Genomic DNA, 26081 nt, shown 5'->3' with positions numbered 1-26081 from the left:
CAGAAAAATACACAAACTCATAGTAAAGTCCAGAAAAGTGAATTTTAACAAAAAACTAATAAAAATATAATAAAAACTAACTAAAACATACTAAAAACAATGCTAAAAAGCGTATAAATTATCCGCTCATCAAAGATCGAAAGCTCTCTAGTAAAATCAAGAGAAAATAACGAAGAAGAAGAATAAAAACTACAATTGATCCATTAAATCATAATAGAGCTCTCTAACCCAATGAAAAGAGTTAGTTGTTCATTGCTCTACCAAAATAGAAGAGAAAGAAAGTGCAGAAAAATAAAGATGAAGATTAAAACTAAAATTAAAACTTCAAAGTTCATAAATGAAAAGTACAAACTAAAATTTAACTACTGCTAAGAAAAGGAAAAAAGAAAAGGAAGAAGAGTGTAGGAGGGGAGGGAGTCTGAAGGCCTTTATATAGGCTCTCCTAAATTACAAAATGAAATTAAAAGCAAATTACAATGAAATGAAAATTAACTATTCTAGATGCTTCTTGTGGCCTTGATTAATTGATACTTGTGGTCTTGCTTCCTTGAGGTTGGGTGGTCCTTGTAAGTGAATCAAGTTGAGGTCCAGGTGCTAATGTTAGTGCTACCGTTAGCCACACTAACGCTACAAGTGTGGCGTTAGTGCTGAAGTTAGTGTGGCTAACATCACACTTGCTACCCAGTTGGTGCTTTTAGGGCTTAAAGGATGCCAATTGTTTGTGCTCCAATTTCATGCCCACTGATGCCAGGGCATCTTGGCCAGTTTCACTGACCTTTTCTTACTGTTTTTAAGGTAGTTTCATGCATTTTCTTAGGAAATAAGCTAGTTTTGGGTAGATATTCATCTACATCTTGATTCAAGCATACATTGTGCACTTTACATGATTTCATGAGAATTTTGCATGAAATTGGATGATGCATAATCCATGAATAAGAGCAAGACTTTGATGCACTTTGTTTGATTGATTTCAGGCCGAAAGAAGAAGAGAAGAGCCACGTTAGTGGCTACGTTAGTTACACTAACTTGGGCACTAACGTGGAAGGAAGGAAAGCCCCAACGTTAGTGAGAAAAGTTAGTGGCATTAACTTTGAAGAAAGAAAATGGAGCCAACGTTAGTGACACCTAACATGATCACTAACGTTGGACCAAGCTCATAAGTGGCCACGTTAGTTGCCACGTTAACTTAGTTAACGTGGTCTCTAACGTTAAGGGGAGAAGGGGAAGCCAACGTTAGTGACATTCAACATTGTCACTAACGTTGGCCTAAGTCACAAGAAGCCACGTTAACTCCCACGTTAACCTAGTTAACGTGGAAGCTAACGTGAAGAAACAAGGTTGTCGACAACGTTAGTGACACCAAACATTGTCACTAAAGTTGGAAGCAACCCACAATCCCCAATGAGACACGTTAACTTCCATGTTAACTTAGTTAACGTGGAAGCTAACGTGGATGAAAGATGGTGATGGCCAACGTTAGTGACACTCAACATTGTCACTAACGTTGGAAGGAGCCACACAAGCCACAATGAGCCACGTTAACTCCCATGTTAACTTAGTTAACGTGGTAGTTAACATGGGCAAAAGTCCCACCTGGCAGCCTTAGTTAACGTGGGAGTTAACGTGGGCAAAAGTCCCACCTGGCAGCCTGACCATGCCTTCTTCAAACATGCATAACTTGAGCCACAAAACTCCAAATGAGGTGATTTCAGTGACATTGGAAAGTAGGATTCCAAAGCTTTCCAAGCATATATGGCACTACATGGTTGACACTAAATTTGAGGGAGAAAACCTGCCCCGAAAGTGCAGTGATGAACATGGTATCAACCTGTATTAAGGCCAACTGACCTCTTCACCTTCCAAGAGGTGTTACTCGAGTTGTAGGGCTCCAAATGATGTGCTTTCAAAAACGTTGTAAAGTAGACATCCAGAGCTTTCCAGCAATATATAATAGTGTGGGGTGGACACTAAGTTTGAGCTTCGGAAACTGGCAATAATGAAGCCCTGGTCGCTAGCGTTATTGGCACTCAACTTTTTCATTAACGCTAGCGACGATGCTAGCGACCATGTCCACGTCAAAGGAGCATAACGTGAGCTACAGATGTCCAATTGAGGTGATTCTAGTTGCGTTAGAAAGCTGACATTCAGAGCTTTCCAACGATATATAATACTCTATAGTGGGCATGAAATTGGAGTACAAACCAGAGGCATCTTTTAAGCCCCAAAAACACCAACTGGTAGCAAGTGTGACGTTAGCCACACTAACTTCAGCACTAACGCCACACTTGTGGCATTAGTGTGGCTAACTTTAGCACTAACTTTAGCACCTGGACCTCAACTTGATTCACTTCTCTTTCAAGGACCACCCAACCTCAAGGAAGCAAGCCCACAAGTGTCAACCAAGCAAGCCCACAAGTGTCAACCAATCAAGGCCACAAGAAGCATCTAGAATAGGAATTCTCATTTAATTGTAATTTGTTTTCATTTTGTAATTTAGGAGAGCCTATATAAAGGCCTTAGTTTTTACTTTGAAAGGGGGGACTAGACATTCGGGAATTAGGTGATTGAAGAGGGGTCTTCTGACTCCCTCCCCTCACACACTTTTCCTTTTCTTTCTTTGTACTTTTCCTTTATGAATTTTGAAGTTTTATTTTCAGTTTTAATCTTCATCTTTACTTTTTTGCACTTTCTTTCTTTTTCTATTTTGGTAGAGCAATGACCAACTAACTCTTTACATTGGGTTAGAGAGCTCTATTGTGATTCAATGGATTAAGTGTAGTTCTTATTCTTCTTCTTCTATCTTTTCTCTTGATTTTGCTTGAAAGCTTTCGATCTTCATCCAATTGGGTAGTTATCTTGGAAAAGAAGCTATTCATACTTGGATCTCTTCTGAACCTTGGAAGAGGAATGAAGAGATCATGCTAGAAATGCTTTCTCATGTTGTACCAAATTAGGTTTGGAAGGATATGTGACTATAATCCTCCAACACTTGATTTGGGAATGCATGTGGTGTAATCAGTGACCATACTTCATCTCTTCCCATGAGCACTTGACCAAGGAATTGGCTATTGATCAAGATTTGAGAGATTGAATTACAAGTAATTGTAATTCGATCACTTAAGATTGCCAAGGAGATCAATGAATGATTGAGGAAGAGATGAGAATGAACTTGATCCGGAGGATTGCAATATCTCTTGATCCCAATGTTCATTTTATTTTTAGTTCTTACATTTACTTTTCTTGCCATTTTACTTCTCTGCACTCTATTGCTTTCTTTACTTTTCTGCCATTTACATTTCCTTGTTACTTATCACTCCAATATGATTCGTCTAACTAGGATAATCAATTAACCATTGATTGCTTAATCCGTTAATCTCTGTGGGATTCGACCTCACTCTATTGTGAGTTTTACTTGACGACAATTCGGTACACTTGCCGAAGGGAGATTTGTTGAGAGACAAGTTTCCACCTGCATCAAGTTTATGGCGCCGTTGCCGGGGATTAATTGTGATTAACAAACTGCTGGTTGATTGATTTACTAGATTAGACACTTTTCTTTTATTTTTGTTTTCTTTTGTTTCTTTATTTTCTTTTCCTAACCAACTGTTTGTGATATTGCCTCACTGAGAATTTCCACATCTGTGACAATGGAGATTCCAATTTCTTTTGGTGACTATTGTTTGAGACAGAGCTTTTTGCAGGAAAGAAAGGAGCATCCATCGTATGGTAGTCAATCAAATTTTATGGAAAACTCTCCACCACCACAGAATGATCCACCTTACTATGCTCATGGTGGGTGGAAGTATCAAGAACATGAAATGGGGTGCTTTCCAGGGTCACAAAATGGTCCATATTTTGGTGAAATTGATCACTACTCAAGTTGTGGCTGGGAAGATCAAAATCAAAGAGATTTCACTCATTCATACCCCATTCATCAAGAGCCATCACCTCTCAATTATACAACCTCACCTCCAAGTTTTAGATGCCTAAATTCTTCATCATTTGAGTATGCCTCAGCACAAAGGTCTATCCCAAATCCATACAATTCATTTCATCATCCACAAAACTCAATCCACTACCCACAAGACTCATACCACTTTCAGAACACACAACCACAAAACAACTAATTCCATTCACAGGCCAACCCCAACCAACCATTACAACCTACCCAATCCCCTTTAGATAGACTTGCTAGGATGGAACTCATCCTTGAAGAACTCAAAAGAAGTAGAGAAGAAGATACACTCACTAGGATAGAACTCCTCCTTGAAAAGATAATAAAGACAGTCGAAGAGGAGAAAATAGCAGAAAGGGACCATGAAGAAAAATTGAGACAGAATGCACAACTCTATTCTGAAGAACAATTCATTGAAGAGCTGAAATCACAAAGAGAGACCACTTCACTCTCTCCAAAAATAGAGGAGTGCATTCAACGGTCAAAAACAAGGGAGGAAGCCAATCAAGGGAGCCCACACTCCAATAAAACAGAGAGTTGCATAAAGGGTGAGTTCATTGAACCACCAATTCAAGAAGCTCTTGATGAAGAGGATGCTCTGACCATCATACAACACCCAAGTCCTGAAATCAAGATGGTGAAGGCAATCAACATGAGTACTAACAAGAGGATGGTGACCAAGAAAAGAAGGACAATATCCATGAAGAAGAAAAGGTCAACCAAAAGCCATCCCACCCCTACCCCAACAAGCAAGTTCACTCAAGCTAACAACAAAAGAAAGCTTGCTGGGGAGAGGCACTCTAAACAAGGGGCATTAATTGGCTCCTCTTTCCTCTTGAGGTCATTCCTCTTAACAAACTGGAAGAAGAGGAAGAAAGTCATGAACAACATGTCAAGCTAATGACATTAAAAGAGCGCTTCTTGGGAGGCAACCCAACCGTAGGTAACATTTCCTTGCTTTGCTTAGTTTACTTTCAATAATTTGGCATATGATTGCATTCTAAGTTTGGTGTTGATATGCAACAATTTGATTTTCAATCTTCACTGGGTACTTGCAACATTCTAAATTGATAGTGGCACACTAAGTTTGGTGTTGCCACTTAACTTTCATGCAAGTACCATGCCAACACCACTTAGTAATGCAATCAAAATGTCTCTGTTTGTATCTCTTGTGTCTTTATTATATCCTTAACCTTGCTTGCTGAAACACATGCATACTCACACTTCATTCTAAGACATTCATGATCCATCATGGACCCCATCACCACTGTTTTAATTGTTGCTTGAGTATAAGCAATCATTCTATGTCTGGTGTGGGAAGGGAAAGAATAGGAGGAAAAGGGCAACAACAATGAAGATAAAATACAAGGTGGTAAAGTTCCTTCCTCCTCTTACTTATTTCCAGCACTTTAATTTGCATGATTGTCTTCTATTTTCTTTGTATGTATGTTTGCTTGCTCCTTGTGAATAAGCATGTCAAATCTGTCTTTTAAACTTTTTATTGATTAAGGCTGTGTTTTCTAGTCTGAATGTCATTACTGCATCCTTACTTTGCTTACTTGTATGCTTGTCCCTTTTGAATCAAATGAAAAGAGAATGAGTGTTTTATAAAAGACCAGAGTAGAGTTCATACTATGGAGTAAGTTCCTGAGTTTGTGGTGTGGTCATAAGTTAGCTAAATTGGTTCAACCATAAGGTGGGAAGACAACTATCTGTCCTGAATCATATGCTTTGAACACACCCCATGAGACTAGCTAAATAACAAGATCCTAATAAGAGAAAGGGAAAGAACAATGAAAGTGGGAGAATCAAAGAAAAAGAATAAGCAATAAGGCTAGGCACCAATGGTTTTTAATCTTAAGATATGTGTATGTGGTGCTCCTGTGTGAGGGATCTACCTGGATGAATAAGCTCTTAGGGGTGCCTTATCACTTGGTAACTTGGGTTAACTAACTCGAGATTATCAGCTGAAAGTCTACTATCAAGAGTAACCCTCACTACAGAGCATTTAGTAACCCAAAGAGGTGCTGGACACCAAGGTCTCAAGAAAAGAAAATAAATAAACCATATGCCTGTGGTGTGTATGTATGGGGGAGAGACTTGAGGAAGTAAGTCCGTAGGGGTGTTTCAACACCTAGCACCTTGAACCAACTGGTTCGGGAGTGTTGGCTAAAAGCTTATTTTAAAGAGTTGCCCCCTTACAGAGCACTTAGCCTAAGAACACAAATAAGCCCTGAAATCACAACAAAAGGATCAATGAATAAAAGTCTCATGGGATGCAATCACATTGAGTATTCTAAGACATGATAAAGGTCTGAAAGCCAGTGAAGGAATGAACCTAAGTTGCTATGCATGAAACCACCATAAAACCAGGGACATGACTTCCACAAGAATGACTCATTTCTTTTGGCATTCCATTCATCATTCTCTTGTTCTAGTACTTGCTTAGGGACAAGTAAGCTTTAAGTTTGGTGTTGTGATGCCAGGGCATCTTGTCCAGTTTCACTGATCTTTTCTTACTATTTTTAAGGTAGTTTCATGCATTTTCTTAAGAAATAAGCTAGTTTTGGGTAGATATTCATCTACATCTTGATTCAAGCATACATTGTGCACTTTACATGATTTCATGAGAATTTTGCATGAATTTAGTGACAAATTAGATGATGCATAATCCATGATTAAGAGCAAGACTTTGATGCACTTTGTTTGATTAATTTCAGGCCGAAAGAAGAAGAGAAGAGCCACGTTAGTGGCTACGTTAGTTACACTAACGTGGAAGGAAGGAAAGCCCCAACGTTAGTGAGAAAAGTTAGTGGCATTAACTTTGAAGAAAGAAAATGGAGCCAACGTTAGTGACACTTAACATTATCACTAACGTTGGACCAAGCTCATAAGTGGCCACGTTAGTTGCCACGTTAACTTAGTTAACGTGGCCTCTAACGTTAAGGGGAGAAGGGGAAGCCAACGTTAGTGACATTCAACATTGTCACTAACGTTGGCCTAAGTCACAAGAAGCCACATTAACTCCCACGTTAACCTAGTTAACGTGGAAGCTAACGTGAAGAAACAAGGTTGTCGACAACGTTAGTGACACCAAACATTGTCACTAACGTTGGAAGCAACCCACAATCCCCAATGAGCCACGTTAACTTCCACGTTAACTTAGTTAACGTGGAAGCTAATGTGGATGAAAGAAGGTAATGGCCAACGTTAGTGACACTCAACATTGTCACTAACGTTGGAAGGAGCCACACAAGCCACAATGAGCCACGTTAACTCCCACGTTAGCAAAAAGTCCCACCTGGCAGCCTGACCATGCCTTCTTCAAACACGCATAACTTGAGCCACAAAACTCTAAATGAGGTGATTCCAGTGGCATTGGAAAGTAGGATTCCAGAGCTTTCCAAGAATATATGGCACTACATGGTTGATGAACATGGTATCAACCTGTATTAAGGCCAACTGACCTCTTCACCTTCCAAGAAGTGTAACTCGAGTTGTAGGGCTCCAAATGATGCGCTTTCAAAGGTGTTGTAAAGTAGACATCCAGAGCTTTCCAACAATATATAATAGTATGGTGGACACTAAGTTTGAGCTTCAGAAACTGGCAATAATGAAGCCCTGGTCGCTAGCGTTATTGGCACTCAACTTTTTCATTAACGCTAGCGACGATGCTAGCGACCATGTCCACTTCAAAGAAGCATAACTTGAGCTACAGAGGTCCAATTGAGGTAATTTTAGTTGTGTTAGAAAGCTGACATTCAGAGCTTTCCAGCGATATATAATACTTTATAGTGGGCATGAAATTGGAGCACAAACCAAAGGCATCTTTTAAGCCCCAAAAACACCAACTGGTAGCAAGTGTGACGTTAGCCACACTAACTTCAGCACTAACGCCACACTTGTGGCATTAGTGTGGCTAACTTTAGCACTAACTTTAGCACCTGGACCTCAACTTGATTCACTTCTCTTTCAAGGAGCACCCAACCTCAAGAAAGCAAGCCCACAAGTGTCAACCAAGCAAGCCCACAAGTGTCAACCAATCAAGGCCACAAGAAGCATCTAGAATAGGAATTTTCATTTAATTGTAATTTGTTTTCATTTTGTAATTTAGGAGAGCCTATATAAAGGCCTTAGTTTTTACTTTGAAATGGGGGACTGGACATTCGGGAATTAGGGGATTGAAGAGGGGTCTTCGGACTCCCTCCCCTCACACACTTTTCCTTTTCTTTCTTTGTACTTTTCCTTTATGAATTTTGAAGTTTTATTTTCAGTTTTAATCTTCATCTTTACTTTTCTGTACTTTCTTTCTTTTTCTATTTTGGTAGAGCAATGACCAACTAACTCTTTAAATTGGGTTAGAGAGCTCTATTGTGATTCAATGGATTAAGTGTAGTTCTTATTCTTCTTCTTCTATCTTTTCTCTTGATTTTGCTTGAAAGCTTTCGATCTTCATCCAATTGGGTAGTTATCTTGGAAAAGAAGCTATTCATACTTGGATCTCTTCTGAACCTTGGAAGAGGAATGAAGAGATCATGCTAGAAATGCTTTCTCATGTTGTACCAAATTAGGTTTGGAAGGATATGTGACTATAATCCTCCAACACTTGATTTGGGAATGCATGTGGTATAATCAGTGACCATACTTCATCTCTTCTCATGAGCACTTGACCAAGGAATTGGCTATTGATCAAGATTTGAGAGATTGAATTACAAGTAATTGTAATTCGATCACTTAAGATTGCCAAGGAGATCAATGAATGATTGAGGAAGAGATGAGAATGAACTTGATCCGGAGGATTGCAATATCTCTTGATCCCAATGTTCATTTTATTTTTAGTTCTTACATTTACTTTTCTTGCCATTTTACCTCTCTGCACTCTATTGCTTTCTTTACTTTTCTGCCATTTACATTTCCTTGTTACTTATCACTCCAATATGATTCGTCTAACTAGGATAATCAATTAACCATTGATTGCTTAATCCGTTAATCTCTGTGGGATTCGACCTCACTCCATTGTGAGTTTTACTTGACGACAATTCGGTACACTTGCCGAAGGGAGATTTGTTGAGAGACAAGTTTCCACCTGCATCACCCACTATAGACCATTATATATCGTTGGAAAGCTCTGAATGTCAGCTTTCTAACGCAACTAGAATCATCTCGATTCGACCTCCGTAACTCATGTTATGCTCCCTTGAAGGGGACAGGTCAATGGCATAGTCGCTGGCGTTATTGGAAAAAGTAAGTGCCAATAACGTCAGCGTTCAGGGGATTAATATTGCCAGGTTCTGGAGCTCAAACTTATTGTTCACCCCATATTATTATATATTTTTGGAAAGCCCTGGATGTCTAATTTTGAATGCTTTTGAAAGCGCATCATTTAGAGCTCTACAGCTTCAGTTACACTTCATGGAAGGTGAAGAGGTCAGCTGGCCTTACTACAGGTTGATACCATGTTCATCTTTGCACTTTTGGGATAGATTTTCTCCCTCAAATTTAGTGTCCACCATGTAATGTCATATATGCTTGGAAAGCTCTGGAATCCTACGTTCCAATGCCACTGAAATCATCACATTTAGAGCTTTGTGGCTCATGTTATTCTTGCTTGAAGAAGGCATGGTCAGGCTGATGGGTGAGATTTTGCCCACGTTAGTGTAACTAACGTGGCCGCTAACGTAGGCCTTCTTTGCTTCGCAAACGTTAGGGGCGTTCACTTTTTTCACTAACTTTCACAGCTGCCTTATTTCTTCCACGTTAATGCCCAAGTTAGTGGCACTAATGTGGCCACTAACGTGGGTGTTCTTGGCTTCGAAAACGTTAGTGACGTTCACTTTTTCCACTAATGTTGGAGTTTCCCTTTCCTTCCATGTTAGTTTCCACGTTACTGTAACTAACGTGGCAACTAACATGGGTCTTCTTGCCCTTCGCTAATGTTAGTGGTGTTTACTTTTACCACTAACATTGGAGTTTCTCTTCTCTTCCACGTTAGTGCCATTAACTTTCTCACTAACGTTGGGGCTTCTTTTCTCTTCCACGTTAATGGCCACGTTAGTGGCACTAACGTAGCCACTAACGTGGCTCTTCTCTGCTTCTTGTTACCTGAAATTAATCAAACAAAGTACATCAAAGTCTTGCTCTTAATCAAGAGATTATGCATCATCCATTTTATCATTCAATTCATGCATAATTCTCATGAAATCATTCAAAATTCACAATGTTCGCTTGAATCATGGTATGATTGCATTTTCAACCAAATTCTTTCTTATTTCCTAAGAAAATGTATGAAACCAACCTAAAGCATACAAAAAATGGCTAGTAAAACTAGCCAAGATGCCCTGGCATCAATTGTCCAACCTATGCACCTCCACAAACTCATCAAAAACCTTCTCTGGCATTTGTATTAGAATAACTTTCCCAGACCTAAGCCTCAATTGCCCATTTAATTTAGTCCTTGAAGGATAAGTTCTTAAGGGAAAAGAACAAAGAAAGGATTAGATATATGGAAATCTCAAAGAGAAATCAAGAAGAGCACGTGAGACAAATGGCACAACAATTTGTTGATGAACCAACCAATGTCTTCCCTTGGCCAGGAAAAGAATTTCATGCCATTAGCTCAAGGAGTGGAGAAGTGCTTAATGAAGGTGAAAATGAAGAATTGGTAGAGAAAGAAAAAGAGATCCTTGTACCAAGTGAGCCACCATTCCAAGATGTTCTTGATGAAGAAGACACTCCAACCATGCCACAACACCCAAGTCTTGATATAAAAGAAGTGAAGGCAATCAACAAAAGCACCAAAGAGAGGATGGTGACCAAGAAAAGAAGGATAATATCCATGAAGAAGAGGTCAACCAAAAGCCATCCCACCCCTACCCCAACAAGCAAGTTTACTCAAGCTAACAACAAAAGAAAGCTTGTTGGGAGGCACTCAAAACAGGGGATATTAACTTGCTCTTCCTTCCTCTTGAGGTCATTCCTCTTAACAAACTGGAAGAAGAGGAAGAAAGTTGAGAATAACATGTCAAGATAATGACATTAAAAGAGCGCTTGTTGGGAGGCAACCCAACCGTAGGTAACATTTTCTTTCCTTGCTTAGTTTACTTTCAATAATTTGGCATATGGTTGCATTTTAAGTTTGGGGTTGCCATGCAACAATTTGATTTTTAATCTTCACTAGGTACTTGCATCATGCTAAAATGAAAGTGTCATTCTAAGTTTGGTGTTGCCACTTATCTTTTATGCAATGTACCAAGTTCACACGATTTATTAATGCAATCATATTACCTCTGTTTCTTTCTTGTGCCTTTATTGTGGTTCTTAATTTTGCTTGCCTACAACACATGCATTACCCACATTTCATTGTGTAACACACTCATGACCCATCACAAAACCCATCACCACTATTTTATTTGTTGCTTGAGAACAAGCAATCATTCTAAGTTTGGTGTGGAAAGGGGAAGAATAAGAGGAAAAGGACAACAACAATGAAGATGAACTACAAGGTGGTAAAGTTCCTTTTTCCTCTTACTTATTTCTAGAACTTTAAATTGCATGATTGTCTTCTATCTTCTTTGTATGCATGTGTGATTACTTGTTGTGACTAAGCTTAGCTTCATTGTTGAATTATAACATGTGCTATGATATTATGACTACCCTCTTGAGTTTTGTTAGTTCAAAAGCAAATAAGTATCATGATCATAAACAAACAAGGTAATTAAAGAAGGAGTTAGCATGAGCTTATAAGTATTGGGAAGCTAGCTGATGAACTGACTTTTGCTAGTAAAGAATTTAATAAAAATAATCACGTTGTAAGTATAGTTTTTAAACCAGCAAAGAATCCTTTCGTACAAAAGTTTGGTTGTCACAGGTAACAAAACCCAATAAAATTTATAACCGAAGTATTTAAACCTCGGGTCGTACCTCAAGGAATTACAGGGAGGTATGATTTATTATTGGTTATGGAAAAAAGTATATTTTTGGGTTTTGAACAAGTAATGTAAAATAACAAGGCAATAAAATAATAACTAATAAAGCTCTTGGCAGGTTTTGAGAACTAAAAATCCTGTCCTAGTTATCCTTATCAGGTGTGATGAGAATTGTTTATTGCTCCCATTTAGTTATCCCTTTCTAAATAAAAGAAAGTCAAGTAGACTAATCAACTTGATTCCTCAAGTCCTAGTCAACTCCTAAGGAAAAACTAGATTTAGAGGGATCCAAATCAACCAGCAAACGTCAAATATTAATCAACAGCTGAGTTTGATAACTCGAGTGTTACCAATTACTTAACCAAAGCCAAGAGGGGAAAAATATAAATTATTTATATAATAAATAGAATAAAATAATCATAAATCTGAAATACCTCAAATTGTATTTAAATAGAATATTCAAATGTAACATGAAGAGTTCATAAGCCAATTTGGCAACATAAGTAATTAACAAGTAATAGCATTCAAATAAATAAAAGTAGAAGAGAACATAAAGTAAAGGAATATTGAACCTAGAATGAAGAAGAAATAGCCTAAACATAATAGAAATCTTAAATCCTATATCCTAAGAGAGAGGAGAGAGCCTCTCTCTCTAAAAACTACATCTAAAATCTAAAATTATGTATTTGAATGTTGTGTTATGTGGTGAGTTTCTGCATGTTCCCTGGCTTTAATCTGTGTTTCTGGCCAAAAATTAGGTCAAAACACGACCCGAAATCACCCCCAGCGAGTTCTGTTAATTCTGCAGATTGCACATGTCACGCGTACGCGTCGTCCACGCGTGCGCGTCATTCAGCGTTTTTCCTGCCACGCGTATGCGTCATCCACGCGTTTGCGTCATTCGTGCAGAATCCAATCCACGCGTTCGCGTCAGTCGTGCAGAATCCAATCCACGCGTTCGCGTCAGGCGCGCGAACGCGTCACTGTGATTTTCTCCATTTCGCACGGTCGCGTGAGCCATGCGTCCGCGTCAAAGCTCGCTGGTCATCTCCTTGGTTTCTTGTGTTCCTTCCATTTTTGCAAGCTTCCTCTCCATTCATTAAGCCATTCTTGCCCTATAAAGCCTGAAAACACTTAACACACATATCACGGGATTGAATGGTATAAGGGAGAATTTAAAATACGCAATTTAAAGGCTTAGGAAGTAGGTTTTCAACCATGGAACTAATCTTGGAAGGAATTGTAAAATCATGCAAATCATATGAATAAGTGGGTAAAGACTTGATAAAACCACTCAATTAAACACAATATAAATCATAAAATAATGGTTTATCACTAGCATGATTATTGTTACTCAATTTCATTTGAATTTGTTTAATTGAAGTTTTCATCTAGGACATTTTATGAAATTTTTTAAATCATGAAAACCTTGAAGAAGCAAAATGCAAATAAGGCAAGAAAAAGAAAAGGGAAAGAATGAGAAAGCTGAAGGCTCTGAGTACCAATGACAATTCATTTGTTAAGTACTTGCGTTGTTTATGTATCAAGCAAAAAGCTTGAAAACAAAACATTTAGAGTCAATGTGAAAGAGAGCTTTATTATTTTTCAATGGATTGATTATTTGTATTCTTCTTCTTCTCTTCATCTCTCTTTGATTTGCTAGAAGGAATTTCGTTCTTCATGATAGTGTTCAATCATCTTGGGAAAGAGGTTGAATACAAAATGGGTTTCATGGGAACCTTGGAAAAGGAAACATGAAACCATGCTTGAAATCATTCTCACACTTGAGTAGAATCTGGGTTTTGGTGATTGGATATGGTGACATATAATCCACCTATTACTTGGACCTATGATGATGTGCGATATAATCAGGGAACAAGCTTCATCTCATCTCATGAGCAACTAGACCAAGGAATTGGCTATTGATCAAGATTGGGGAGATTGAGTTACCAAGGGATTGGGACTCAATCACTCATGATTGCCAAGAGGTTAATGAGTTGCATGATTGAAGATGAGATGGAATCAATTAATCCAGAGAATGCAATATCTCTTGATCCCAATATTTATTTTATATTTCTTTTTTTTATTTACTTTATGGTTATTTACATTTTCTGCACTTTACATTTCCATCACTTTACTTTCTTGTACTTTACATTTATGCCATTTACTTTCTTGCATTTTATTGCTTTCCTTTACTCTCATATTTTTTGTTGCTTATCATCCAATTATACTTGTCTAACTAGGCTAATTAATCAACTACTGCTTGCTTAATCCAATTAATCTCTGTGGATACGATCCCACTCCATTGTGGGTTATTAATTGATGACAATTTGGTGCGCTTGCCAAAGGACATATTCATTATATGTGGGTAGTGAATTCCGGTCATCAAGTTTTATGGCGCCGCTGCCGGGGATTAATTATGATTAACAAACTACCGGTTGGTTGATTACCTAGATTAGACACTTTTCTTTTGTTTTAACCCTTTACATTTATGTCATTTAAACTTCTACCTTTTACATTCTTGCCATTTCCATTTCTGCATTTTATTGTCTTCCTTTACTTTTGAGTCATTTAAAATTCTTCCCATTTATAATTCTGCAACTACAATCTATTCTGTTTAGCTTGACTAATTCACCAATTAATTAAAGTTTCTCAAATCAATCAATCTATGTGGATACGATCCCATTCCATTGTGGGTTATTACTTGACGATAATTTTGGTGCGCTTGCCAAAAGAGCGGATTCATCAATTTCTTTTGTGGGGGGTGAATTCCGGACTCATCAAGTTTTATGACGCCGTTGCCGGGGATTGGTTTGAATTTGACAATGATTAAATTGATTAGCTAGATTAAGCATTTTAATTATGTTGTTATATTTTTTTCTTTCTTTCTTCATCATTTTTTTTTTACTTTTTATTCAGATTTTGGTCTTTCTACTGAGATAATTCAGATTAACCATTGTCCATATCTCCACTCTTCTAACTGTTTGATTAATTGCATCAACCAAGTTAACCACTAACCTTAACTAAGGCGGTTATTCCACTTGTCCTCTATTTGATGTTTGTTGGATGTATGACAGGTAGAAGGGGAGAAACTTCATCTTCCTTCGATAGTGAACCTGAGAGGACCTTTCTTAGATTAAGGAGGGAAGTAAGAGGCAAAGGCATTGTTGGAGAGGAAATAGTGGAAGGAGATCTAGAACCCACCATGGAAGAAGAAGCTGGAAATCGTGTTGAGCAAGAAAGGAGAGTCGTAGGCTCCTACATCAACCCAAATCCAGGAAACTGTGGCAGCAGCATCCTGAAGCCAACAATCCATGCCAACAAATTTGAGTTGAAACCTCAACTTATCACACTTGTCCATAATAACGGTTCATATGGAGGAGGTGCCCAAGAGGACCTAAACCAACATCTCAATACATTATTGAGGATCTGTGATACTGTAAAATCAAATGGTGTACATCCTGACACCTATAAGCTATTTTTGTTCCCTTTCTCACTCAAAGATAAAGAAGCAAAGTAGCTAGAAGCATTCCCCAAAGAGAGTTTAACGACATGGGATGATGTTGTAAACAAATTTCTAGCAAGATTTTATCCTCCACAGAGAGTCAACAGGTTAAGAGATGAGGTGCAAACTTTCAGACAGCAAGATGGTGGAAACACTCTATGAGGCCTGAGAGAGGTTCAAGGATTTGACAAGGAAATGCCCACCGGATATGTTCAATGAATGGGTGCAACTACACATCTTCTATGAAGGGCTGTCATATGAGTCAAAGCAAGCAGTAGACCATTCTTCAGGAGGATCACTCAACAAGAAGAAGACCATTGAAGAAGCCATAGATGTCATTGAGACTGTGGCTGAGAATGAGTACTTTTATGCTTCAGAAAAAAACTCAGAGGAAAGGGGTAATGGAGCTCAATTCAATGGATGCCCTATTAGCTCAAAACAAGGTGATTACTGCACAACTAGCAGCCTTGACCAAGAAGATGGGGAGCAATCAAGTTTCAGCTATTCAAGCTCAAACCCTTCAACAAGAAGGAGATGCACCAGAAGTTAAATGTGAATGGGAGCAAGCTAACTATGTGAATAATTCTAGACCACCATATGATCCCAACTCCAAGACATACAATTCGGGTTAGAAGAACCACCCAAATTTTGGATGGGAGAACCAACAAAGCCACAACCAAGATCACAACAAACCTTACCCATCCAACCAATACAACACTCACAATCCTAACCATCAATCAAGCAACAACAGAACCTACCACAACTCACAAAATGCATCATACCACTCCACCCAGCAAACACACAACAACCACCATCAAGACACATCAACTTCACTCATGCAACCATGTGAGATCAAGAGCAACTTTGAGAGAGTAGAGGCTGTAATAGCATAACTATCATCACAACTTATAAGGGCCATCTCCACTATCTTAGAGAGACAGACATAGGCTGAGAGAAAGATATACGCTAATTAAGAAGAATATAGATCAAATATGAAGAATCAAGGCACAACAATCTCAAAACTGGAAGCACAAGTGGGGATCTTATCCAACAAATCCCAATGCCCACACATACATTTCCCAGTGACACCATGGCCAACTCAAGAGGGGAGTGCAAAGCCATCACACTTAGAAGCGGAAAGGTTGTAGAAGAAGCAACCCCGAGCCAAGATAACCATGAAGAAGAGGCTGCAGAGAAGCATGGAAACAATAATAAAGAAGAGATCCCTGCCCCATCCTCACCAAAGCCAATCTTGAAGCCTTATGTGCCAAAGGCACCATATCCTCAGAGGCTGAGGAAAGATGGGAAGGATAGCCAGTTCTCTAGGTTCTTAGAGATCTTCAAAAAGCTTCAAATCAACATACCATTTGCTGAAGCATTGGAGCAAATACCGCTTTATGCCAAATTTATGAAAGATCTTATGACAAGAAAAAGAAACTGGGGAGAAAAAGAGACCATAGTGCTAACTGAGGAGTGTAGCGCCATCATACAAAAGAAGCTTCCCCAGAAAATGAAAGACCCAGGGAATTTCCAAATCCCTTGCATCATAGGGGATATCAATATTGAAAAATCCTTGTGTGATATGGGAGCTAGCATCAACCTCATGACCCTAACCATGATGAGGAGGATGAAGATTGAGGAAGCCAAGCATACAAGAATGGCACTCTAATTGGCTGACAGAACATTAAAATTTTCACATGGGGTAGTGGAGGACTTGCTGGTGAAGGTGGGAGAATTCATTTTCCCAGCTAACTTTGTTGTGCTAGACATGGAAGAGGAGGCGAACACCTCAATCATCCTAGGAAGACCATTCCTAGCCACTGCTGGAGCTATCATTGATGTGCAAAAAGGGAAACTAGTATTAAGACTGCATGAAGGAAAGATGGTCTTCAATGTCTGATGAGCGAATAATTTATACGCTTTTTGGCATTATTTTTAGTATGTTTTTAGTATATTTTAGTTAGTTTTTATTACATTTTTATTAGTTTTTAGTTAAAATTCACTTTTCAGGGCTTTACTATGAGTTTGTGTGTTTTTCTGTGATTTCAGGTATTTTCTGGCTGAAATTGAGGGACCTGAGCAAAAATCTGATTCAGAGGTTGAAAAGGACTACAGATGCTGTTGGATTCTGACCTCCCTGCACTAGAAGTGGATTTTCTGGAGCTACAAAAGCCCAATTGGCGCGCTCTCAATTGCGTTGGAAAGTAGACATCTTGGGCTTTCTGGCAATGTATAATAGTCCATACGTTTTCTGAGATTTGATGGCCAAAACCAGCGTTACAATTCAGCTTCAGAATTCCCGGCGTTTAACGCCGGATCTGGCACAAAAATTGTAGTTAAACGCCCAAACTGGCATAAAAGCTGGCGTTTAACTCCAGAAACAGTCTCTACACATGAAAGCTTCAATGCTCAGCCCAAGCACACACCAAGTGGACCCCGGAAGTGGATTTTTACGTCATTTACTCATTTCTGTATACCCTAGGTTACTAGTTCACTATTAATAGGACCTTTTGACATTGTATCTCTACCACATGACACTTTACACATTTCTCATTGTATCTTCTACAGCATGAGTCTCTAAACCCCATGGTTGGGGGTGAGGAGCTCTGCTGTATCTTGATGGATTAATGCAATTACTACTGTTTTTCATTCAATCATGCTTGCTTCTATTCTAAGATATCACTTGTTCCTAAACCTGATGAATGTGATGATCTGTGACACTCATCATCATTCTCACCAATGAACGTGTGCCTGACAACCACCTCCGTTCTACCTTAGATTGAGTAGATATCTCTTAGATTCCTTAATCAGAATCTTCGTGGTATAAGCTAGAATTGATGGCGGCATTCAAGAGAATCCGGAAGGTCTAAACCTTGTCTGTGGTATTCTGAGTAGGATTCAAGGATTGAATGACTGTGACGAGCTTCAAACTCCTGAAGGCTGGGCGTTAGTGACAGACGCAAAAGAATCACTGGATTCTATTCCAACCTGATTGAGAACCGACAGATGATTAGCCGTGCTGTGACAGAGCGCGTTGAACATTTTCACTGAGAGGATGGGAGGTAGCCATTGACAACGGTGAAAACCCTACATACAGCTTGCCATGGAAGGAGTCTTGCGTGCTTGAAGAAGAAGACAGTAGGAAAGCAAAGATTCAGAAGATAGAGCATCTCCAAAACCTCAACCTGTTCTCCATTACTGCAAAACAAGTACTTATTTCATGTTCTTTTACTTTTTACAATCAACCCTGATAATTATTGATATCCTGACTAAGAGTTACAAGATAACCATAGCTTGCTTCAAGCCGACAATCTCCGTGGGATCGACCCTTACTCACGTAAGGTATTACTTGGACGACCCAGTGCACTTGCTGGTTAGTTGTGCGGAATTGCAAAAGTGTGATTGCAATTTCGTGCACCAAGTTTTTGGCGCCGTTGCCGGGGATTGTTCGAGTTTGGACAACTGACGGTTTATCTTGTTGCTTAGATTAGGACTGTTTTATTTTTGTTGGTTTAGAGTCTTTTATTTGAGTTTAGTTTCACATTTTAAGTTTGGTGTCAATTGCATGCTTTTGTTTTCTTTTATTTTTCGAATTTGCATGTCCATAGTCCTTTCTTGATCCTTAAAAATTCTAAGTTTGTGTCTTCTTTGTGTTTTCCTTTAAGTTTTCGAAAATTTGTGTCTGATTTTCTAAAAATTTTAAGTTTGGTATCATTTTGTTGTTTTTCTCTTTCCTCATTTTAAAAATTAAATCTTTTTCAAAATAATTTTCAATCATATCTTTTCAATTGCTAATTCCAAAATCTTTTTATTTAACTAATTGATTTAGATTTCAATTTGCTTTAATCTTATTTTCTTTTAGTTTTCGAAAATTTATTTTTTTTTCCTTTTGTTTTATTTTATTTTTCGGTCAAGTAAAAAAAATAAATATTTACTTTACTTGTGAATCCGTATCATATTCCCTTTCTCCATCATGGACCTAAGTGGAATTGAGCAGTCCAGAAGGACTCTCGGGTCATATGCTAACCCCATTATAGCTGCATATGGGAGTAGCATCTGTATACCTCCCATTAAAGCAAGCAGCTTTGAGCTAAATCCTCAACTCATTATCATGGTGCAGCAAAATTGCCAGTATTTTGGTCTTCCGCAGGAAGAACCTACTGAGTTTTTGGCACAGTTCTTACAAATTGCTGACACAGTACATGATAAAGAGGTGGATCAGGATGTCTACAGATTATTACTGTTTCCATTTGCTGTAAAAGATCAAGCTAAGAGGTGGTTGAATAACCAACCCACAACAAGCATAAAAACATGGAGACAGTTATTGGTGCACGAAATTGTGATCACTACTTTTACACAGAACAATCCCCGGTAATGGCTCCAAAGACTTGGTGCTCAATACCATGGCATAAACACAACTTCGCACAACTAACCAGCAAGTGCACTGGGTCGTCCAAGTAATAAACCTTACGCGAGTAAGGGTCGATCCCACGGAGATTGTTGGTATGAGGCAAGCTATGGTCACCTTGTAAATCTCAGTCAGGCAGACTCAAATGGGTATGGTGATAAACGAATAAAGCATAAAGATAAAGATAGAGATACTTATGTATATCATTGGTGAGAGCTTCAGATAAGCGAATGAAGATGCCTTCCCTTCCGTCTCTCTGCTTTCCTACTGTCTTCATCCAATCCTTCTTACTCCTTTCCATGGCAAGCTTATGCAAGGGTTTCACCGTTGTCAGTGGCTACCTCCCATCCTCTCAGTGAAAACGTCGCCTATGCTCTGTCACAGCATAGGTAATCAGCTGTCGGTTCTCGGTCAGGCCGGAATAAAATCCATCGATCCTTTTGCGTCTGTCACTAACGCCCCGCCTGCTAGGAGTTTGAAGCACGTCACAGTCATTCAATCATTGAATCCTACTCAGAATACCACAGACAAGGTTAGACCTTCCGGATTCTCTTGAATGCCGCCATCAGTTCTCGCCTATACCACGAAGACTCTGATCTCACGGAATGGCTGGCTCGTTTGTCAGGCGAGCACTCGGTTGTCAGGCGATCAACCATGCATCGTGTATCAGGAATCCAAGAGATATTCACTAAGCCTCGTATGCTTGTAGAACAAGAGTGGTTGTTAGTCACTTTGTTCATAAGTGAGAATGATGATGAGTGTCACGGATCATCACATTCATCATGTTGAAGAACAAGTGATATCTTGGACAAAGAACAAGCGGAATTGAATAGAAGAACAACAGTAATTGCATTAATACTCGAGGTACAGCAGAGCTCCACACCTTAATCTATGGTGTGTAGAAACTCCACCGTTGAAAATACATAAGAACAAGGTCTAGGCATGGCCGAATGGCCAGCCTCCCAAAGTGAGTTCAATCATAAAAACATGATCAAAAGCTCTCTAATACAATAGTAAAAGGTCCTATATATAGAGAACTAGTAGCCTAAGGTGTACATAGATGAGTAAATGACATAAAAATCCACTTCCGGGCCCACTTGGTGTGTGCTTGGGCTGAGCAAATAAAGCATTTTCGTGTAGAGACTCCTCTTGGAGTTAAACGCCAGCTTTGGTGCCAGTTTGGGCGTTTAACTCCCATTTAGGTGCCAGTTCCGGCGTTTAACGCTGGAATTTCTGTAGGTGACTTTGAACGCCGGTTTGGGCCATCAAATCTTGGGCAAAGTATGGACTATCATATATTGCTGGAAAGCCCAGGATGTCTACTTTGCAACGCCGTTGAGAGCGCGCCAATTGGGCTTCTGTAGCTCCAGAAAATCCACTTCGAGTGCAGGGAGGTCAGAATCCAACAGCATCTGCAGTCCTTTTCAGTCTCTGGATCAGATTTTTGCTCAGATCCCTCAATTTCAGCCAGAAAATACCTGAAATCACAGAAAAACACACAAACTCATAGTAAAGTCCAGAAAAGTGAATTTTAACTAAAAACTAATAAAAATATAATAAAAACTAACTAAAAGATACTAAAAACATACTAAAAATAATGCCAAAAAGGATACAAATTATCCGCTCATCAGTTATCAGACAAATTCCTGAATCAATTCTACCCTCCAAAAAGGATGACACAGCTAAGGCTGGACATCTAAGGCTTTAAACAAGAGGATAATGAATCCCTTTATAATGCCTGGGAGAGGTACAGAGGTATGCTAAGAAAATGCCCCTCTGAAATGTTTTCAGAGTGGGTACAGTTAGACATCTTCTACTATGGGCTTACAGAAAAAGCTCAGATGTCTCTAGACCACTCAGATGGTGGATCTATACATATGAGGAAGACGATTGAAGAGGCTCAAGAGCTCATAGATACTGTTGCTAAAAATCAACATCTATACTCAAGCAATGAGTCCTCTACAAAAGAAGAAGCTATGGCAGTAACTACTGATCCTAATCCTCAAGAACAGATTGTTGAGCTTAATCAACAATTACTCTTTATGACAAAATAATTAGCAGAATTTAAAGAGATGCTCCAAGACACTAAAAATGCTAACAAGAATATGGAAGCACAATTGAATCAGACAAGACAGCAACTATCTAAATAGATAACAGAAGAATTCCAAGCTGTTAAATTAAGGAGTGGGAAGACATTGAATGTATCAACTCAAAGCAGCAGAAAGCTAAGAAAGGAACAACTGACAGAGGATGACCAACCAACTACCCAAAATCCCCATGAGGACAGTAAGATCCCAGAGAGGAATGATTCTGGCGTTCAAACGCCAGAAAAGGGTAAGAAAGTGGCGTTAAACGCCCAATAGGTAGCCAATTCTGGCGTTCAAACGCCAGAAAAGGGTTGCAATTTGGCGTTAAACACCCAAAAAGCACCCAATCCTGGCGTTCAAACGCCACAAAGGGGTCAGACACTTGCAAGTGCTGATAACAACCCCCAAAAGCAGGCTTCTCCAACCACTTCTGTAGGAAATAAACCTGCAGCAACTAAGGTTGAAGAATATAAAGCCAAGATGCCTTATCCTCAGAAACTCCGCCAAGCGGAACAGGATAAACAATTTGCCCGCTTTGCAGATTATCTCAGGACTCTTGAGATAAAAATCCCATTTGCAGAGGCACTTGAGCAAATACCCTCTTATGCTAAGTTCATGAAAGAGATCTTAAGTCATAAGAAGGATTAGAGAGAAACTGAAAAAGTTTTTCTCACTGAAGAATGCAGTGCAGTCATTCTGAAAAGCTTACCAGAGAAGCTTAAAGATCCAGGAAGCTTTCTGATACCATACACATTAGAAGGTGCTTGTACCAAGGCAGCTCTATGTGACCTTGGGGCAAGTATCAACCTAATCCCTACATCCACTATCAGAAAGCTCGGCTTGACTGAAGAGGTCAAACCAACTCGGATATGTCTTCAACTTGCTGATGGCTCCATTAAATACCCATCAGGCATAATTGAGGACATGATTGTCAAGGTTGGGCCATTCGCCTTTCCCACTGACTTTGTAGTGCTGGAAATGGAGGAGCACAAGAGTGCAACCCTCATTCTAGGAAGACCCTTCCTAGCAACTGGACAAACTCTCATTGATGTCCAAAAAGGGGAAGTAACCCTGAGAGTCAATGAGGATGAGTTCAAGTTAAATGTTGTCAAAGCTATGCAGCATCCAAACACATCAAATGATTGCATGAGCGCTGACATTATTGACTCCTTGGTGGAAGAGATCAATATGACTGAAAGTCTCGAATCAGAGCTAGAGGACATCTTTAAAGATGTTCAGCCTGATCTGGAGGAACTAAAGGAAATAAAAGAAATTCTGAAAATCCCTCAAGAAGAAGATAAGCCTCCTAAACCTGAGCTCAAGCCACTACCACCATCCCTGAAATATGCATTTCTGGGAGAAGATGACACTTTTCTAGTGATCATAAGCTCTGCTTTAAATCCACAGGAAGAGGAAGCACTAATTCAAGTGCTAAAGACACACAAGACAGCTCTTGGGTGGTCCATAAGTGATCTTAAGGGCATTAGCCCAGCAAGATGCATGCACAAGATCCTATTGGAGGATAATGCTAAGCTAGTGGTTCAACCACAAAGGCGGTTAAATCCAGCCATGAAGGAGGTGGTGCAGAAAGAGGTCACTAAGTTACTAGAGGCTGGGATTATTTATCCTATTTTTGATAGCCCCTGGGTGAGCCCTGTCCACGTTGTCCCCAAGAAGGGAGGCATGACAGTGGTTCATAATGAAAAGAATAAACTGGTTCCTACAAGAACTGTTACAGGGTGGCGTATGTGTATTGACTACAGAAGGCTCAATACATCCACCAGGAAGGATCATTTTCCTTTACCATTCATAGACCAGATGATAAAGAGACTGGCAGGTCATGAATATTACTACTTTTTGGATGGCTATTCAGGTTACAACCAAATTGCAGTAGATCCTCAGGACTAAGAGAAAATAGCATTTACATGTCCTTCTAGAGTATTTGCCTACAGAAGGATGCCTTTTGGTCTGTGCAATGCACCTGCAACCTTTCAGAGGTGCATGCTCTCTATCTTCTCAGATATGGTAGAAAAATTTCTGGAAGTCTTCATGGATGACTTTTTAGTATTTGGAGACTCATTCAGCTCCTGCCTTAACCATCTAGCACTTGTTCTGAAAAGATGCCAAGAGACCAACCTAGTTTTAAACTGGGAAAAATGTCATTTTATGGTGACTGAAGGGATTATCCTTGGGCATAAAATTTCAAACAAGGGAATAGAGGTGGATCAAGCTAAAGTTGAAGTAATTGAAAAATTACCACCACCTACCAATGTTAAGGCAATCAGAAGCTTTCTGGGGCATGCAGGATTCTACAGAAGGTTTATAAAGGATTTTTCAAAAATTGCCAAACCTCTGAGTAATCTGCTAGCTGCTGACACGCCATTTATCTTTGATAAGGAGTGTCTGCAGACGTTTGAGACTCTGAAAGCTAAGCTGGTCACAGCACCAGTCATCTCTGCACCAGACTGGACATTACCATTTGAACTAATGTGTGATGCCAGTGACCATGCCATTGGTGCAGTATTGGGACAAAGGCATGGTAAGCTTCTGCACGTCATTTATTATGGCAGCCGTATTCTAAATGATGCACAGAAGAACTACACAACCACAGAAAAGGAGTTACTTGCAGTGGTTTATGCCATTGACAAGTTCAGATCTTATTTAGTAGGATCAAAAGTGATTGTGTACACTGACCATGCTGCTCTTAAATATCTACTCACAAAGCAGGATTCAAAACCCAGGCTAATAAGATGGGTGTTGTTTCTGCAAGAGTTTGATATAGAAATAAGAGACAGAAAAGGGACAGAGAATCAAGTAGCTGATCACTTGTCCCGGATAGAACCAGTAGCAGGAGCATCCCTCCCTCCTATTGAGATCTCTGAAACCTTTCCGGATGAGCAATTATTTGCTATTCAGGAAGCTCCGTGGCTTGCAGACAGTGCAAACTATAAGACTCAAGGTTCTCCTTCTGTAACCATGGAAAGGAAGCATGAAGAGCGTCTCTCAAAACAGAGTCAAACAGAGCCCCCACAGTGAAACTCTAAGTTTGGTGTTGGGAGGCCACAACCAACTTCTAAGTTTGGTGTTGAACTGCCACATTCAAACTCTAAGTTTGGTGTTGGGAGGTTCCAACATGGCTCTGAGTATCTGTGAGGCTCCATGAGAGCCCACTGTCAAGCTACTGACATTAAAGAAGCACTTGTTGGGAGGCAACCCAATGTTATATTTATCTATTCCCCTTTGTTATTTTATGTTTTCTATAGGTTGATGATCATGGGAAGTCACAAAAACAATTGAAAAAGCAAAAATAGAATGAAAAACAGAAAGAAAAACAGCACACCCTGAGAAAAAGTTTGCTGGCGTTTAAACGCCAGTAAGGGCAGCAAATGGGCGTTTAACGCCCAGTCTGGCACCATTCTGGGCGTTTAACGCCAGAAAGGGGCATCAGACTGGCGTTTAACACCAGGAATGGGCACCAAGCTGGCGTTAAATGCCAGAAATGGGCACCAGCCCGGCGTTTAACACCAGGATTGACAGAAGGAGCATTTTTGCTCGCCACTTGGTGCAGGGATGAATTATCCTTGACACCTCAGGATCTGTGGATCCCACAGGATCCCCACCTACCCCACCACTCTCTCTCTTCTTCACCCATTCACCAATCACCTCAATACCTCTTCCCCAAAAAACCCCTCACCTATCAAATCCCACCATTCTCTTTACCCCCTTATTTTCTCACATTATACACACAACTTCTCCATCTCCTCTATTTTCTTCTTCTTCTACTCCTTTCTTTCTTCTTTTGCTCGAGGATGAGCAAACCTTCTAAGTTTGGTGTGGTAAAAGCATTGCTCTTTGTTTTTCCATAACCATTTATGGCATCTAAGGCTGGAGAAACCTCTAGAAAGAGGAAAGGGAAGGCAAAAGCTTCCACCTCCGAGTCATGGGAGATGGAGAGATTCATCTCAAAAGCTCATCACTAAGAAAAGGATGGAGCAAACAAGAGCTTGAGCAAATTCCTCATCATGAAATACCTGAGATGCCTCAAGGGATGCACTTTTCTCCACAAAACTATTGGGAGCAAATCAACACCTCCCTAGGAAAATTGAGTTCCAACATGGGACAACTAAGGGTGAAGCACCAAGAACATTCCATCCTCCTCCATGAAATTAAAGAAGATCAAAGAATCATGAGAGAGGAGCAA

The 26081-nt window shown here is 39.5% G+C and overlaps 1 protein-coding gene and 1 non-coding gene across 2 annotated transcripts; one reads left to right on the top strand and one right to left on the bottom strand.

The window, feature by feature from the left end:
- Positions 1-15490: 15490 nt before the first annotated feature.
- LOC130952264 (small nucleolar RNA R71) lies at positions 15491-15598 on the bottom strand. Its single transcript, XR_009074445.1, has one exon. It is a non-coding gene; the product is annotated as a small nucleolar RNA R71 (small nucleolar RNA).
- Positions 15599-16475: 877 nt separating this feature from the next.
- LOC130949822 (uncharacterized) lies at positions 16476-17054 on the top strand. The gene has a single exon (XM_057878443.1). It carries the CDS (start codon positions 16476-16478, stop codon positions 17052-17054), a length of 579 nt encoding a protein of 192 aa, XP_057734426.1.
- Positions 17055-26081: the final 9027 nt, after the last annotated feature.

The sequence above is a fragment of the Arachis stenosperma genome, chromosome 9, assembly GCF_014773155.1.
Source record: "Arachis stenosperma cultivar V10309 chromosome 9, arast.V10309.gnm1.PFL2, whole genome shotgun sequence".
NCBI lineage: Eukaryota > Viridiplantae > Streptophyta > Magnoliopsida > Fabales > Fabaceae > Arachis > Arachis stenosperma.
Note: the sequence above shows the minus strand (reverse complement) of the source record. Positions and strands in the feature narration are given on the sequence as shown.

What these genes read in the sequence shown, in the direction of transcription:
- LOC130949822 (XM_057878443.1), top strand. Translation starts at nt 16,476, where the DNA reads ATGGCCAACTCAAGAGGGGAGTGCAAAGCCATCACACTTAGAAGCGGA.